At 38.2% G+C, this 17,540-nt stretch overlaps 1 protein-coding gene across 1 annotated transcript in view; it reads right to left on the reverse strand.

Annotated features, from left to right (window-relative positions):
- Positions 1–17,540, reverse strand: part of rims2b (regulating synaptic membrane exocytosis 2b) — a 217,071-nt gene that overhangs the window by 99,666 nt on the left and 99,865 nt on the right. The window contains exons 8-9 of the mRNA XM_051670284.1: positions 11,059–11,123; positions 4,896–5,015 (exon numbers count right to left, since the gene is read on the reverse strand). Coding sequence (XP_051526244.1) covers positions 4,896–5,015; positions 11,059–11,123 — 185 coding nt within the window. The remainder of the gene's footprint in view (positions 1–4,895; positions 5,016–11,058; positions 11,124–17,540) is intronic.

Raw genomic sequence — 17,540 nt, forward strand, 5'->3', positions numbered from 1 at the left:
CTTTTGATCTGAAGGCGTATGCTTAAATGTTTGAAATTAGTTTTATAGACAAAAATATAATTGTGCCACCATATTAATTTATTTAATTATAAATCTAAAATGTATAAAAGTTTTTGAAATTGATGACTTGGACCGAATAATAAAGAAAATCAGCCAATAAGTGCCCAGCATATAGATGGGAACTCCTTCAATACTGTTTAAAAAGCATCCCAGGGTGATACCTCAAGAAGTTGGTTGAGAAAATGTCAAGAGTACATGTCTGAAAATTCTAGGCAAAGGGTGACTACTTTGAAGATGCTAAAATATAACACAGTTTTGATTTATTTTGGATTTTTAGTCACAACATAATTCCCATAGTTCCATTTCTGTTATTCCATAGTTTTAATGACTTTACTATTATTCTAAAATGTGAAAAAAAAATTATAATAAAGAATGAGTGTTTCAAAACTTTTGACCGGTAGTGTATGCGCTGCACGAAATGTCATTGAGATGAGTGTACAACCTAAATTTCATTAGTACAAAAGCATGCATAGAAAGAAGTTTTAGTACTGTATTTTCTTCAGATGGTGCTAACTTCTATGTAAATGGGCTGTAATACTTGGGTAGACAGATAATACTTTTTTCTATGACTGTTATGATTGCCATTTGAAACAATAATAATATCTGGCTAGTGATATTTGTATAGTGATATTTTAAAAAGCAATAACTACCCCAAAATGTATACAGTAAGCCCACTGCTGTTTAATGCATTGAGGTCTTTCTAATTTTTCACCATATTCGATAAAAAGAGACTTTGGGTACCATACATACTGTATGTTCACATTTCATTCTTAACAACAGTCTAAATGAATTATTTCCATCATATACAGCCTAGGCCCATGACTACTGATGATTACTGAAGCAAATTAATCAAATACAGTATGCGTGATTTGTTTTTCCATCGTCATGGCAGCTAACTTCTTTAATAAATAGGGCAGTCAATCGATTACATTTTTTTAATTGAATTAATTACATGATGATTAATTAATCAAAATTATTTGCATGTATAAATATTTGCAGAAAAAGCTGCTCAAATAACAATAATTCAATAACTAATGATAAATATTCACATTTCAGTAATTATAAATATAATATATAGTGCTGTCAGTCGATTAAATTTTTTTAATCGTGATTAATCGCATAATTTTTTGTAGTTAATCATGATTAATCACATACTTTGAAAGTGCTGAAATTGTACACTATATACACTGATCAGCCACAACATTAAAACCACTGATAGGTGAAGTGAATAACATTGATTATCTCGTTACAATGGCACCTGTCAAGGGGTGAGATATATTAGGCAGCAAGTAAACAGTCAGTTCTTGAATTTCATGTGTTGGAAGCAGGAAAAATAGGCAAGCGTAAGGATCAGAGCAACTTTGACAAGGGCCAAATTGTGATGGCTAGACGACTGGGTCAGAGCATCTCCAAAACTGGCAGGTCTTGTGGGGTGTTCCCGGTATGCAGTGTTTAGTACCTACCAAAAGTGGTCCAAGGAAGGACAACCGGTGAGCCAGCGACAGGGTCATGGGCGCCCAAGGCTCACTGATGCGCGTGGGGAGCAAAGGCTAGCTTGTCTGGTCCAATCCCACAGAAGAGCTACTGTAGCACAAACTGCTCAAAAACTTAATGCTGGCCATGATAGAAAAGTGTGACAACACACAGTGCATCGTAGCTGCAGACTGGTCAGAGTGCCCAAGCTGACCCCTGTCCACTGCCGAAAGTGCCTACAATGGGCACGTGAGCATCAGAACTGGACCATGGAGCAATGGAAGAAGGTAACCTGGTCTGATGTATCCCATTTTGTTTTAGATCATGTGGATGGCCGGGTGCGTATCTGTCGTTTACCTGGGGAAGAGATGGCAGCAGGATGCACAATGGGAAGAAGGCAGGCCGGCGGAGGCAGTGTGATGCTCTGGGCAATGTTCTGCTGGGAAACTTTGGGTCCTGGAATTCATGTGGATGTTACTTTGACACGTCCCACCTACCTAAAGATTGTTGCAGACCACGTACACCCCTTCATAGCAATGGTATTCCCTGATGGCAGTGGCCTCTTTCAGCAGGATAATGTGCCCTGCCACACTGCAAAAATTGTTCAGGAATGGTTTGAGAAACATGACAAAGAGTTCATGGTATTGACTTAGTCTCCAAATTCCCCAGACCTCAATCCGATCCATGGAGGCCCCACCTCGCAACTTACAGGACTTAAAGGATCTGCTGCTAACGTCTTGGTGCCAGATACCACAGGACACCTAAAGAGTTCTTATGGAGTCCATGCCTTGACGGGTCAGAGTTGTTTTGGTGGCACAAGGGGGACCTACACGTTATTAGGTGGGTTTAATGTTGTGGCTGATTGGTGTATACTTTTTCCCTGTTAAAATGCATTTATTTCCATCTCAGGAAAGAAAACAAAACAATATGTAACAATATAATGCTTTATTAACATTTTACAAACAAAGCCTTCCACAGTATAAAGATAGAAATGCACTAAAATAGCAGCAATTCAAGTAACATTAAATGTTTACCAAAGTTTAACTGGGAGGTTGACAAATTGAAAGAACTAGTCCCCACATAGGTTGCATTTTCATTGCAATGGGCATTAAATCTCTTAAACTCTCATCCTCCACAATATTAATCTGCCGGTAGACTGTGGCCATCCGCTTTGTTACAGCAATCGTGAAGCCACATTCATGATTCGTGTCAGGGCATCAATGCCAGCATCGCCTTGAACTCCACATGAAAAGCACTTGCAGACAAAAACGTCTCATTCTGCATTTTGGTGATAGTTAAGACTTGACGTGCTTCTGTGGTAATTAAAATGTGCCTTACATAGGCTGATAAATACTAGATTTCTATCACAAGTCTCATCTGGGCTTGTTTTGTACATCAAATAGCATTAAGAGGTCCCTTCTCCATCATTTGATCACTGACACAGAAGCGCTGTTGTATGTGTGCGTGTTTGTGGTGTGTGTGTCAGTGTAAAGACTCTGGGTGGAAAAATTACAAAGATCCGCCCTTCACACCAGAGTTCATGCTGGTTTATGCTATATTAACAGTAAATACGTTAATTGTGATTAAGAAAAATTAACATGTTAAACATTTTAAATTAATTGTATGCATTAGCGTTAATTCTGACAGCTCTAATAATATATATAATAAATATAATTTAAATATTTAAAATGCAATACATTGTTGTGGTACGAGTAAAGCTTTAGGAGGCAATATATTGTTTATTTTCATATTATTGAACATAAGCCTATCATTGGCCTACACAGCAATCCATTTTACAACTGAATTTGTCAATCTGTCTGAGATAGATTTATCATAAGGGCTTTTCTAAGGATGTGTCAATATTCACGTTTCAGACGAATGCTTTTGGAGAGTCTCACTTTGGTTGTGTTGTGTCATAAACACAGCGTTTTTAGGTCGCTGTGTCAAGTTAAACATAGTTTGAAACTTAGAAAAACACATCTCAAGATCCCTGCATTCGGAATTGCACTCCATTCCACTGTTTTTTTTTTTTAACGCAAGAACGCGTTCTCATTCTATGCTGTCGCTAGTATCAAGAAAGTGCAATGAGTGTGGTTTGTTCTCTGTACAGTTGTGCGTTGCCTACAAACTTTGAGTTTCGCTTACTACCCCCTGCTGAAAACAGGTGGTACTTTAAGATTGAATTGCTCCTTATTACGATCTCGGAACATGATTAATTGCGTAATTTTTTTAAACTTGTTATTTGTTATGTACTTAATTGCACTAAATTAGCATGTTAAATCAACAGCCCTAACAATAAATAATAACCACTTCGAATAATTCGAAGTGTAATTTCAAATGTAGCAAAATCCCAGGCTTGAATCTGGCATCATATACAGTCCTTGCTAACAATATCAGCGTCAGCTTGAAAAGTTTTAGGGAGATGGTGTAAAATCAAGTAGGGAATTACTTCACATGTTCAAGGCATGTATCTGGTGAATTTATTTTTGCCGAAGTCATCTCAGTATAGCCTTTTTTTTTAGTTGATTGAGATGGTTCGTCTTTTTCATTCTGAATGCAACTGTGAATGCAACTTGGATGAACTCGTTTTAATGCTGCCATAATTTAATAAATACATTTTATTCCACAAACTGCACTGTTTATTTAAAATATGTTTTAAAAATGTATAATTATTTAAAAATGCACATGCAGCAATACAAATACATGCAGCAAGTGATGTGGTTAAAGTTGACCGTAGCCACTGATCTAGAGTCAGCATCCCACTAATAGCTGACACACACCTAAACACTTGCGCTACTTTTGCGTGCAGTATTTTAGCACAAAAATTTCCATCTCATTCACTAACCACCTGAAACCTTATTAATTATCTGATTAAGCAGGCACAATCAGTACTGAATTAGCGCTGTGACGTATTTAAATGTCTTAAGCATATGTCTTTATATGTCTCGCATATGGCATAATGTCTTTAGTGAATAGGGCTCTGAAGGATAGCAGACATCTTGTGCAAATAAACAGCACTTTCAGAGGGCACAATTCATTTATTCATTCCCCCCGTGCATTTCAACCATATCCAGAGGTCTGTGGGAATAGTTACTATATTTGTCAGTGACAAATTTGCATCCACTATAATGGTACTGCACCTTGAAAAGCACAGTGTTCAAGCTAAGTTCAATTAACAACAAATGCTTAATAGTGTTCTTCTGAATAAAGTGCAGCAAAACATTGACAGGACACTAACAATAGACATTATTACTGTATGTGTGTAATAAATCAATGAATCATTTATTAAGTTCTCTTTTGCATGGCTTTGTAATGAGTGAACTTTGACAGTAAATGAGTGTATTTGATTGGACATCACTTACCTTGAGACCAAGCAGTGCCCCTGTGTCTCGGGGCACCGTGCCATCTTTCATCCGTTTGTTAAGCACTATCCGCCCTATTAGGCGCTCTCCATCTTTGGATGGTTGCCATGTTACCGGGTGCTACGGGGTCAAAGTGAAAACACACCTCTGGTTTTAATACAAGCATCCACACCACACATTACACACACATACTCACACACAAACTCAGGAGTTAAATGAGGAGGGTGAACTCTTGTTTGCTATGAAGACACAAACCGTCACTACTGTCAATTAAAATGTAAGTCAAAGGTATAGTTAGAGTTTAAAAATGGCATTTTGTCAGCTTATAATGAAAATGTCCACAGGATGCAGACACATCACATGTGGTTCCATATGTACTACCAGTCAAAAAATTTTACGCACATGACTGAATTTAAGTTTATTATGATCTTAAAAATCTTTTAATCCAAAGGCTCAAAACGTTGCAGAATATATATATACGTATATATTTAGTTCACTTAAATATATATAGGTGCGTCCAATCTTTTGACTGATAATGTGTAAAGTTATGAAGAATTTATAATAGCAATAAATGTCGGGTCCCACTTTATATTAGGTGTCTTTAACTACTATGTACTAACATTAAAATACATACAATACAATGTACTTATTGTGTAACTACATGTTGTTCTGCAAAATTCTTACAAGATTCAAATTTGCTGCTACTGCGTTTAAAGTCCGATGTTAAGGCTCCACGTTGGATTGCAATTATAGTTTTGTGTTGGTGTGTCTGCATCGTTTTGTGAGTACACAAAAATGCAATTGTACTGAGAGAAAATGCCTTAATTTCTGAAATAACTGTACATTTCATAAATAAACAAAGGTAATGCAATTCGTGGATTTAAAAGTGTTTATTAAATTATTGAAGCATTAAAAACTAGCTAATCAAAGAATGGACTATTAGGTACATTTAATGAATTATACATGTTGCCTGCCATGCAGAGAGACAATAAATCAGGCATAGGCTACGTCCACGTTAATCCGGATCCATTTGAAAACTGTGTTTTCGTTTTCGAAACACTCCCCGTCCACACTGCCGTTTTCATGCATTTTCCAAAAAGTTGCTTGTTCACACTGAAACAAATGAAAACTCTCAAATCGCTGTTCAATATACGGTCTGAACTGCAATTGTCCTCGAGTTCCGTCGCCGGACAGCAATTCTGAGTAAACGTCCCGTCGCCTCTGAAGGAATGCAATGTGAACCTTGTTCAAAGTAATATTTATCTTTAACAACACTATCAAAGTGAATAGCAGACAAAACAACGCCGCTACAATGGGCTGCCATCTTGATTGTTTTGTGTTGAATGGATCGCATGACTGCATCACATGAAAACAAATATGTCATCATTTTCAGATATCTCCATTTTCCGTGTACACACTACAAAGCGAAGACGGTTTTTTCAAATATATCCACTTGGGAGAGCGTTTTCGAAAAGCTCAGTTTTCGCTGTCAAAAATGCCGTCTCAGTGTAGACGGAAGGCCAAAATTTAGAGAAAAAAGTGCATCTTCAAATGAAAACGTATCAGTGTGGACGTGGCCATAGACTTTATGCTTGCTTTTGAGTCTCTTAAAATAAATAAATATTGTGGCATACTTTGATGCTCTGTGCTGAAAAAAATAATCTAATTAATTAATAACTGCTTGTTTGACCAACACACAATAAGTTTCGTTTTAAAACTTAGAATCTTTACAATGTATATAAGCAAATAAACAACTCTTAACAGGTGCTTTTTTAATTAAGACAAATTAGAAGTGTTCTGTTTTCGTAATTTATGAAATATGATTATTTACTGTACACCTTACTGTTAAAAATACGGCCAAAACATCACACAGATCGGAAAGGTCTCATGTAGAATATGACAAGTATTGTTGCATTCACATATATATAGAGTAAAAGGCCTGAGAAAAAAGCACAGAGTGTCTTATGTCACGTTTCTGCTTGTTCATGAAATAAACAGAATTTAAAAACAGCAGATGCTCACAAAAAAATCGTTGATCAGTGGATATAAACGATGCATAGATAAAATAATCTTGGAGAAAATGCGACGCTACCAAAATAATTTCTTGTCACGCCGGGGGAGGTTCTCTGGTAACAAAACGGACCAATCACAGCTGTTGTGGTCTGCGTCAACGCACACGATGTTACATTTTTGAAGAGGTGCACGTCAGGCTACGGCATAGGCTACAGGTTAGGTTCGATGCAGAAGTATAAATCGGCCTTTAGAGTTTAGGGTTAGGGTTGAGGTAGGGTTAGGTTCAGGGTTAGTAATTAAATGCAGGTACTCTAAATGTAAGTACAATGCAACAACATGTATGTACATCAAATGCTTAAGTACATAGTAGTTAAAGACACCTAATATAAAGTTGGTCCATATGTTGTAATATTTTGAGTTTTAAAGGAATAGTTCATCCCAAACTGAAAATTCTGTTATCATTTATTCACCCTCATGTTGACCCTAACCCATATTACTTTCTTTCTTCTGTGGAACACAAAAGGGAACATGCAGAATGTGCAGGGTGCTATTTTTCATATATTCTGGCATTTGTGTTCCATAGAAGAAAGAAAGTCATGGATGTTGGGAAAGACATGAGGGTGACAAAAATATGACAGAATTTTTATTTTTGGGTGAACTTTCACTTTAATGGTATTTGTTAACAGCATGCAAGTATTTGTCTCCAAAAGAATTTAATTGTAGGGAGTCCACCTTACAGTGGTCAGTTTGTGTGTTGAACAAGAGTGGACACAAAAGACAGCACAGGGTCATGAGCAAAAAGCACAGCATTCTGTGGACAAAGATTCAGTGACTTAGATCAGTGGTTCTTAACTGGTGGTTCGCACACCAAACAGTCTCAGGTCTTGATTGGGTCACGGATGGCAGGGAGAAAACAATGTTCAATGCAAATATGTTTTTTGGCTGTGACTCACTGGCTGTCAAGAGCATGAAGCCATTGAAATTCAAGAGATATTTACACTCAGGGGTTAAATTTATATTTTATATAGCAAATATAGCAGACCAGGTTCAGACACAGACTAGAGGGAATCATAATACTTATTATTATTAACTTTAAGGAACTCTAAAGGTGTTTTCAAGCAAGCTAAACTATTTTTTTTTAATCGGAGGTGCCATTCCAGACCATTCTGCCCCAATTTAACCCCTGTTTACACTGTGTCCTAACCAGGTGCGGTGCAACACTGTTTGTCTGTAAAAGCTAAACTGCTATGGAACTAGACACAATTATAGCCAATCAAAAGATATTTGATGTTTAATGTACTGTGGAGCGGGATTTTGGACCAATGAGATTTCACAGTGGGCGGGGTTACCAAGTGCAAAGCTGCACAAATAGAAACCAAGCGACTAACAAAATATCCTGTCACTCATGGCTTGTTTGGACAAAAAACTCTTGACTATAATGGAAGAGACAGGTTATTCACTTTGTGACCTTAGTATTATAACGTTCTATTGACACTTCTGACTTTTTACAACATAATTACTAAAATACACAAAAGTATAGCCACAAGAGTAAACTAAAATTACGTTAACATGTATAAAGTTTTTGTCTTGTGGCTTTACTTTTAAAAAAGTGTGTATTTTAATGTTTATGGACTGGCCACATTTACTTCCATTGTAAGTGCCTATGATTGTAAAAGTCAAAAGTGGCAATAGAACCTTATAATACTACGGTCACAAAGTGAAATAAGCTATATTTTCCATCAGAATCAAAGTTTTTGCTTAAAACAATATCTAGGGATGAGTTGAGTTTTTTTTCTGTGGTAACCAGCATTATGCTACAAATGCTGTCAGTTGAGCTTAACTTGTATCGAACCCAGAATATTCCTTTAACTCATTTTGACCAAAATGCAAGACAGGGCATTAAACGACTGAGGCCACAAACTGTTGCTTTATTTCATCGCACACAATGTTAGAAACTAATATAAAACCAATTCAGAGTTTGATTTGAAATACATATTTGTTTACTTTTGTATGATACACAATTTTTAGGGATGTCCCGATACCGATATCGGAATCGGGCCCGATACCATGGTCATGTACTCGTACTCGTGCTCATAAAAATGCTCTGATACCAAAAACCATCTGAAGTATGAATGCCATTATGTAAACATTCAGCGCACAAATAAAAATCACGTTATATCCTAGTGAGATTATTTAACCGCAAAGCTGCGATTTCATGAGATAAATATATAGTTTTCATGTGCTGCGTGCTTCAAATGTGCTGCCACAGTGCTGTGTCGGCTGCACGTACCTTATAAAGCTCCTCCTTGGCTCCTTGTAGCAGATTTCAGCGAACAGATTTCAGCGAAAATTCACTTTGTAGCACGAGGCACATACAGAGTACATACTTATTCAATTAAATAGCAGCCTTTTGCGGTTTAATAATAACTATGAGTAACGTAATGACCGGCTTTTCCAGACTGAAAAGCTACCATCATCACACAGAAACACTTCAAAATGAAAGCTATGACAGAAATATATCACTATTGTAAAGTTATGTAATATTCACTAATAATAAATCAATAGTAATTGTATTATATTTAAGCAATATCTCACATCTGTGATGCTCTATTATGCAGCACTTTATTTGACAAATATAACTCCAATGTTGTATTTTGGGAATACATTTTTTATATTTCCATTTGATTAAAGTTTTAGTTAATTAATTAAAACACCATTTTGATAATAAAATTGAAATAAAACAAAAACAACAGGTATCGGACACGGTATCAGTAAGTACCCAAAATGAAGTATTATCGGGACATCCTTAACAATTTTGGTACCATATAGACCACAACAGTGACCCGACTGCATCATTCACAGTGCATCATGGAAGTGGTTGGTCGCTGTTGGACTCTTTTCACGGGCTTTGTTCGCTGCGTTACACTGATTGGTGAATCTTTCTCTGCTAGACCATTGGTAGTGTTGTTGTTCGCTATTAAATACGATTTTTAAACAATGAAGTTGAAATAATGCAAACTGATTGCTTCTACAGAGGCATATACCATTGATGAAGAACCTCAGAGCTCAAGGTAGGTCTATATTTAAAGGTTTAAAAGTTAGCATCAAAAGTCTATGTCAATTTATAGGATTTTTACTTTCGGAACCAGACTGTTGCCCTCTATTGGTTCGCCACTTGATGTCCAATGTAAAATCTGGGTCCTAAAGCAAATCCAGTTGAAAACCACTGATCAAGATCAATCTATTAGTAGGCTACATTAGAAAAGCAAAGTGAACTGAGATCACACCCTCAAGCAGCATGGATATAACAAGCTACTTTTGTTCACTATTGCAAAATACACAGGGAACGAACAACTAAAACAAAAGACAGGACAGCAAAGGACAGCATGAAGAATGAGACAGTGAAAAGGGGAAAAGAAAAACAACTGATTAGTGCAAGATTGATTCCCACACTAGACTATCCCTGTGTTTTAGCTGAGACTGAAGGATTGCGTGGAAAAATCATGTCAGGAAATCCCAAAGGGGGAAATATGTGTGGAAAGGTGACGTGACCAAGTGAGGAAAGCATTGCATTTAGAATGGAGCATTCACCTGCATCGAGAAGCATGCAGCATATGGAGCAAAACAGTGCCAGGAGGTTTGTCATTCTTTTTGTTTCTGTGTTAGGATGTGTTGCCACTTTGCAGCCAGAGATAGTGGAGCAATGCAAACAAAGGGTTCCCCTCTTTTTTTAAAGAAAGTTTTAGTAAAAACCCCTCTAGGGGCAGAAACGGACAGTGAGTGAGTCGAGCAGGTCAGTTGTGAAGTCACAGGAAGTGAGAAACAGGTGGCAGGAAGTCGTCTCAGTACCTTGTCGCTATGGCTATGCTCCTCGTTTAGTGTGGTGCTACTGCACGTGTCAACCCCTGAATCTTTGACCTGCGGCTCGCACCACTCCGCGTCCTCCTCGCGGAAACGGTCCCAAAATCGCACCACTGTCTTTTGCCTCGGGGCGTAATTGGTGTCCAAAAAATATGCCTGCTCATTTGTTTTTCTTTTTCCCCTTTGAATGTCGCCTATAAGTTATGGATGATATAAAAAAGGAGGAGAAAACACATGCAGAGGTGAATTAAACAAGAGGGAAATGGGGTGACAGGTTCACAAGCCTCACCATCGACATAGAGGATGCCTCGCTATGCCAAGACGCATGGTCCCACCAGTGACCATCCATATCTCCTGATAGAAAGGACAAACACACACTCTTGTGTAAACAAGAATGAACTTGTATAATAAAAATGCAGACCAACATTTATTAATTCACACACTCTGTTAAACTTTCTAAATGCACATAGCAAGTAAATGTTTACATTATTCTTTTCTCTTTTAACATTTACCTACTTGTAAAGCAAATGGAAAGGAACAGAATACTGTAGATATGTGTTTACATAAAACTAGAATTAACCAGGACACATGTAGTGACCTAAATTTGAGTAGGTTACAATTCACAATCTATGCAGATGATCAACAGACAGAGAGAGCAAAAATTATTTGATAAATTTTTTTAGGTTTAAGGATGTCCAAGAATATGTCTATAACATGTTTTAGTATCATAGTAAAGAATGCAATGATTAGTTAAGATTAGGGGTGGACGATTTAAGCAATTTATATCGCAATATTTTTTGAAAGTTTTGGTCAAATATGTTACTTAACACAATTTACTGTTTTCACATTTTTATGAAAAAGTGATTCCAAAACCTCTAAAAAAATAATGAAAGTTTAGGATGGAAGATGGATCTTTTTTTAACAAGCTCTTCCTCATGTTTTTAAACATGGAATCCACAGTTCCTACAACACGGCAGTATTTTGCATCCTCAAACTGTTATATCGATTAAGACATTTATATATCGTTTTAACCAGTATTACCCACCCCAAGGATCTATTACTGACTGCGTATGATATTCATTTAATATAAATAATATCATACTCAGTATTATCTTCAAAACAAAACCAATTTTCTCACCAGACAGCCTAACATCATGAAAAAGGCCCTGAAGGCCCAAGTCAATGGTTTAAGGTGACACTGAACATACCATATAAATGATCAGCCTCAGTCTTTATTTCACTGGCTGTTTTACCTGTGCTCTATGGAGAAAGAGCTGACACTGATATTAACAAGGTGTTCCTCTGCAATATCAGGGCAATGGGACAACCTTCAGTGTATAATTTGGCATGTTATAAGTTTAGTTAAAACCAAAAATTGACATTTTCCTACATCCCACAAAGAATAAGTGTACAACTATTATGTACTTTAGTCAGTGTTGGGGGTACCATTTTTCAAGTAACATTATACGTTAGGGATGGCCAATATAAAAAGAAAATTATATTGCGACATTCTTGATCATTTTGGTTCATAACGATATACACTGATGAACCAAAACATTATGACCACCTGCATAATATGCTGTTGGTCCTCCGCATGCCGCCAAAACAGTGCCAAACCTGCCGAGGCATGGACTCTACAAGACCCCTGAAGGTGTCCTGTGGTATCTGGCAGCAAGACATTAGCAACAGATCCTTCAAGTCCTGTAGGTTGAGAGGTGGAGCCACTGTGGATCAGACCTTTAGGTCCAGCACATCCCACGATGCTCAATCAGATTGAGATCTGGAGAATTTGGAGGACATGGCAACACCTTGTCCTCTTCGTCACATTCCTCAAACCATTCCCAAACAATGTGTGCAGTCAGGCAGGGTGCAGTATCCTGCTGAAAGAAGCCATTTCCATCGGGGAATACCACTGCCATTATGGGGTTTACCTCGTCTGCACGATGTTTAGGTAGGTGGCACGTATCAAATTGACATCCACATGAATGGCCGGACCCAGGGTTTCCCAGCAGAACATTATCCAGAGCATCACACTCCCTCCACCAGTTTGTCGTCTTCCCACAGTGCATCCTGGTGCCATCACTTACCCAGGTAAATGAAGCACAAGTACACAGCCGTCCATGTGATGTAAAATAAAACGGGACTCATCGGACCAGGCGACCTTCTTCCACTGCTCCAAGGTCCAGTTCTTGGACCCATTGTTAGCGCATTCGAAGGTGGACAGGGGTCAACATGGGTACTCTGACCGGTCTGCGGCTACGCAGCCCCATACACAACAGGGCGCAGTGCACTGTGTGTTGTGACATATTCCTCCGGTAACCATCATTAACATTTTCTGTGACTTGTGCCACAGTATAGCTTCTGTCGATTCGGACCAGACAGGATAGCCTTCTTTGCCCTCGCACATCGATGAGCCTTGAGTGCCCAACATCCTGTCACCGGTTTTAGTTTGTCCCTCTTTGGACCACTGTCGGCAGGTACTCACCACTGCTGAATGGGAGCACTCCACAAGCCTTGCAGTTTCACTGATGCTCTGACCCAGTCGTCTGGCCATAACAATTTGGCCCTTGTCAAAGTCGCTCAGGTCTTTACCCCTGCCTATTTCTCCTGCATTCAACACATTGACTACAAGAACTGATTGATCACTTAACATCTAATCTACCCAGACCTTGACATGTGGCCTTGTTAGAAGATGATAAATGTTATTCGCCTCACCTGTGAATGGTCATAATGTTTTGGCACATCAGTTTATATCATGATATACACATTTTAATGGATATGTGATTCAAAAACGTCTACAAAAAATAAAAAATAAAATTACGTTTAAAAAATAATGGTCCAAGTAATGGTAGACCTTTCACACATTTGAAGAATTTTTATTTTATTTGAACAGTTTATTATAAAGAAAAAATGTCATCACTAAATAGCTAATAATTAATAATACTAATTCTTCTATTATATCTGCTTGACATTGTTTTTCAATCCAAGCAAAAATTAGGCTTCTCTTTTTATAGTTAAAAAGAGAGCATTTGTTTTGATTCTGAAGCAAACCCCTCCAACACACATTCATTTGTTCAATTTTATATTTTGGAATAATTCCTGAGGTAAATTATATATTTTTTAAAGTGTAATGCAATAAAATACCATTTTACTTTTAAAGGTGCACTCAGTAACTTTTGCGTTTGTGTCATTTTGGACTTGCACTGACACCTAGCGGCTTGGATGCTGCATCATTTAAAATCAATAGTTTTCAGTTTCAGATGCCATTGTAGACATTAGTATTCACAGTCAGCCATTATTACTTTATTCAATGAGAGAAAGTGTCAAATAACAGGACGGTTAATGAGATTAAGCGAGAAGTATTTGGCTGGTCATGTGATACTTACATGGCAGCCCCCATGTGCGGATCCTCTCCATGTACATTAAATCATCTTTTATAAGGTTACTGATATGACTGGAGTCTTCATTTTCATGTGAGTGGTCATGATTTCCTGCATATGTTTCAAAATTACAATTCATGTCTTTAGGAGTTAAACTTTTTTAATGGGGAAGAAAATACTGAGTGCACATTTAAAAGTAATACTCTGCAATACTGACTGTAGTTTTTTCATTTATATCAGCATGACAAGTAGATTCTAAGCCATTCCCTTTCTTGACTTGCAGTCAGTCACATGGCTTAGCAGGCAGATGGGATTTCAGTACAGTAATGTTGTACTGACAAAGACACACTTTCTTACCAGTACAAAACCTAACACAAGTTCCCATTAACCACTGATCTAATAGTGTTCATTATCCGTACAGAAGGAACAACACATCTGAAGCTATCTGTTTGATTATATTTAAAATATGGGTATTATCCATCCATAACTTCAGCCACTTCAGTTTTATCTTTCAAAGGCAAAATAATAATTGGAAAAAGACACAGTAGCTTACTATTTGGCATGTACACACTAATACCACAAGAGTCTGATTATAACCCTCAACACTGCATCATCCTGCCCCCAATTTCCCTGCCAGCATGTGGTGATATCTACATTCAGCTATGTCAAGAATGAGCGTTATAAAAGTTTGCTTACTTCAGCAGACATTACTCCTGTCTTAACATATACCATGCCTTACAAACCAGTAGCATTCACCATTCTTCCAAGCTCCATCCCCAGTGTCTTTAAGAAAAAGGATCTGTTCTGTGTAGTCCAAATATATTGTTGATAATCCGTCTTTGCTCCACCACCCTTCAAAACCTTGGCAAGTTAAACTTCCACAAAGCTGATTTACTCGACTGCATCCACCAGGACGATGACCAGAACTCAGTTGCTACTCTTGCAATTGCACCTGGGTCAGCACTTCAAGGTCTGGCCTGTCCCCTTCTTGGGAGATGTCAAACCCAGCCAACTACCATCTTTTTTGAGTGCCTCTCTCTGTATATAGCTCCTTCCCCCACTCTCTCTCTTTCTCTTTCTCATTGCTCCTTCATGCCTTAGAATAATGAGCTTACCGTTATTCTTGTAAGCCAGCTCAAACACCCTGCCCTACATAGTCCCCACATCACAACGCACTGTTTCCCTGAGTTTGCTGAGCTGATCCCTGACTCTGAATACCCCTACAGCTCGTTCACTTTCCGATGATCCCAGGCATGGGCCTCAACAACTTGTGTACAACCACTACAATCAAAGCACTCCTGATTCTTTATTTAATCCAAACCTTGCAAACGGTTTAACCCAAAAGTGAAAGTACAGAGTAAAGAGCCAGCAACCAGTTGGAAGTCCTCACTCATTTCTATCAGATAAATTCCAAAGCACACAGCAGTAGAACCGTCAGAGTAATCCAAGTGTTTATGCTGCAATGAAATATACACTTACCACCATTTTCCCAGGCTTCACAAAGTGTAGCGTCTCGGTGTGCGCCTCCACCAGTTTGCGACTTTAACCAAATCCTTTTCTCTTTTCCAAAGTGGGAAGGGAATTGAGCACTATAAACCAATCAGATTTGCTTGTCAGTTACAGACTGACGTATGTCCAATGACACCCAGTTGAAGGATAAGCTTGTCAGAGATCATGCTCCTTCCTGTCTATAGTCTAGAGGTGTGACACTCTTCTGAGGTCAGATAGAGTTATTGGGTGTTCTGTCTATGGATGTGCAAAACTACATCTTTACAAAATCGACAAGTCAGTGCGTTGCCTGAATGAAAAATAATTTTTCTATTCAGCCTTAAGGAAACTCTGTAGAATTAGGCAGGTTTCAGGTTTACCAGACTTTGATTGGACACAATTCTTAATGGGTGTTTAAATAAGATCATTCTTGCAGTCACAAACAGCTAGACAGAGTGCAACAGAATGGAAGAGAATGCAAGGGTCTTGAGATGACTTGTTGAATGAAAGTTGGACTATTTTTAACCTCACACGGCATGTTAAAACCAAACAATTGTGGCGGGATGCGTAAAAAGCAGTGAGATGTGACGCAACAGCCAAAGATGTCCATTTAAATACAGTTGTGCTCAAAAGTTTGCATACCCTTGGAGAATTGGTAACATATGTACCATTTTTAAAGAAAACATGAATGAGCAGGCAAAACACATTTCTTTTATTTCTTATGGGATTCATATTCAACTGTAGGTTGTAACAGAATGGCACAATCATAAAACAAATCATGGCAACAAAGAAAAAAAATGAAATGACCCCTGTTCAAAAGTCTGCATATGCTTAGTTCTTAACACTGTGTATTGCCCCCTTTAGCATCAATGACAGTGTGCAGTCTTTTGTAATAGTTGTCTATGAGGCCCCATATTCTTGCAGGTGGTACAGCTGCCCATTCGTCTTGGAAAAATGCCTCCAGGTAATGCAAAGTCTTTGGTCGTCTTGCATGAACCACAGGTTTGAGAGATCTCCCCAGAGTGGCTCGATGATATTAAGGTCAGGAGACTGTAATGGCCACTCCAGAACCTCATCTTTTTCTGCTATAACCACTGGAGGGTCAACTTGGCCAACTTGCTTAGGGTCATTGTCGTGCTGGAAAGTCCAAGAGCGTCCCATGCGCAGCTTTCGTGCAGAAGAATGCAAATTGTCTGCCAGTATTTTCTGATAACATGCTGCATTCATCTTGCCATAAATTTTCACAAGATTCCCCATGCCTTTAGAGCTCACACACCCCCAAAACATCAGTGTGCCACCACCATGCTTCACAGTGGGGATGGTATTCTTTTCACTATAGGCCTTGTTGACCCCTCTCCAAACATAGCGCTTATGGTTGTGACCATAAAGCTCCATTTTGGTCTCGTCACTCCAAATTACAGTGTGCCAGAAGCTGTGAGGCGTGTCAAGGGCTTTTTTGTGGCATTGGCACAGTAAAGGCTTCTTTCTGGCAACTCAACCATGCAGCTCATTTTAGTTTAAGTATCATCATATTGTGCTCCTTGAAACAACCACACCGTCTTTTTCCAGAGCAGCCTGTTTTTCTTTGTATCCCGAACAATTCTTCTGGCAGTTGTGGCTGAAATCTTTCTTGATCTACCTGAACTTGGCTTGGTATCAAGAGATCCCCGAATTTTCCACTTCTTAATAAGTGATTGAACAGTACTGACTGGCATTTTCAAGGCTTTGGATATCTTTTTATATCCTTTTCCATCTTTATAAAATTCCATTACCTTGTTACGGAAGTCTTTTGACAGTTCTTTTCTGCTCCCCATGGCTCAGTATCTAGCCTGCTCAGTGCATCCATGTGAGAGCTAACAAACTCATTGACTATTTATACACAGGCACTAATTGCAATTTAAAA

This window comes from Myxocyprinus asiaticus, chromosome 34 (genome assembly GCF_019703515.2).
Source record: "Myxocyprinus asiaticus isolate MX2 ecotype Aquarium Trade chromosome 34, UBuf_Myxa_2, whole genome shotgun sequence".
NCBI classification, from domain to species: domain Eukaryota; kingdom Metazoa; phylum Chordata; class Actinopteri; order Cypriniformes; family Catostomidae; genus Myxocyprinus; species Myxocyprinus asiaticus.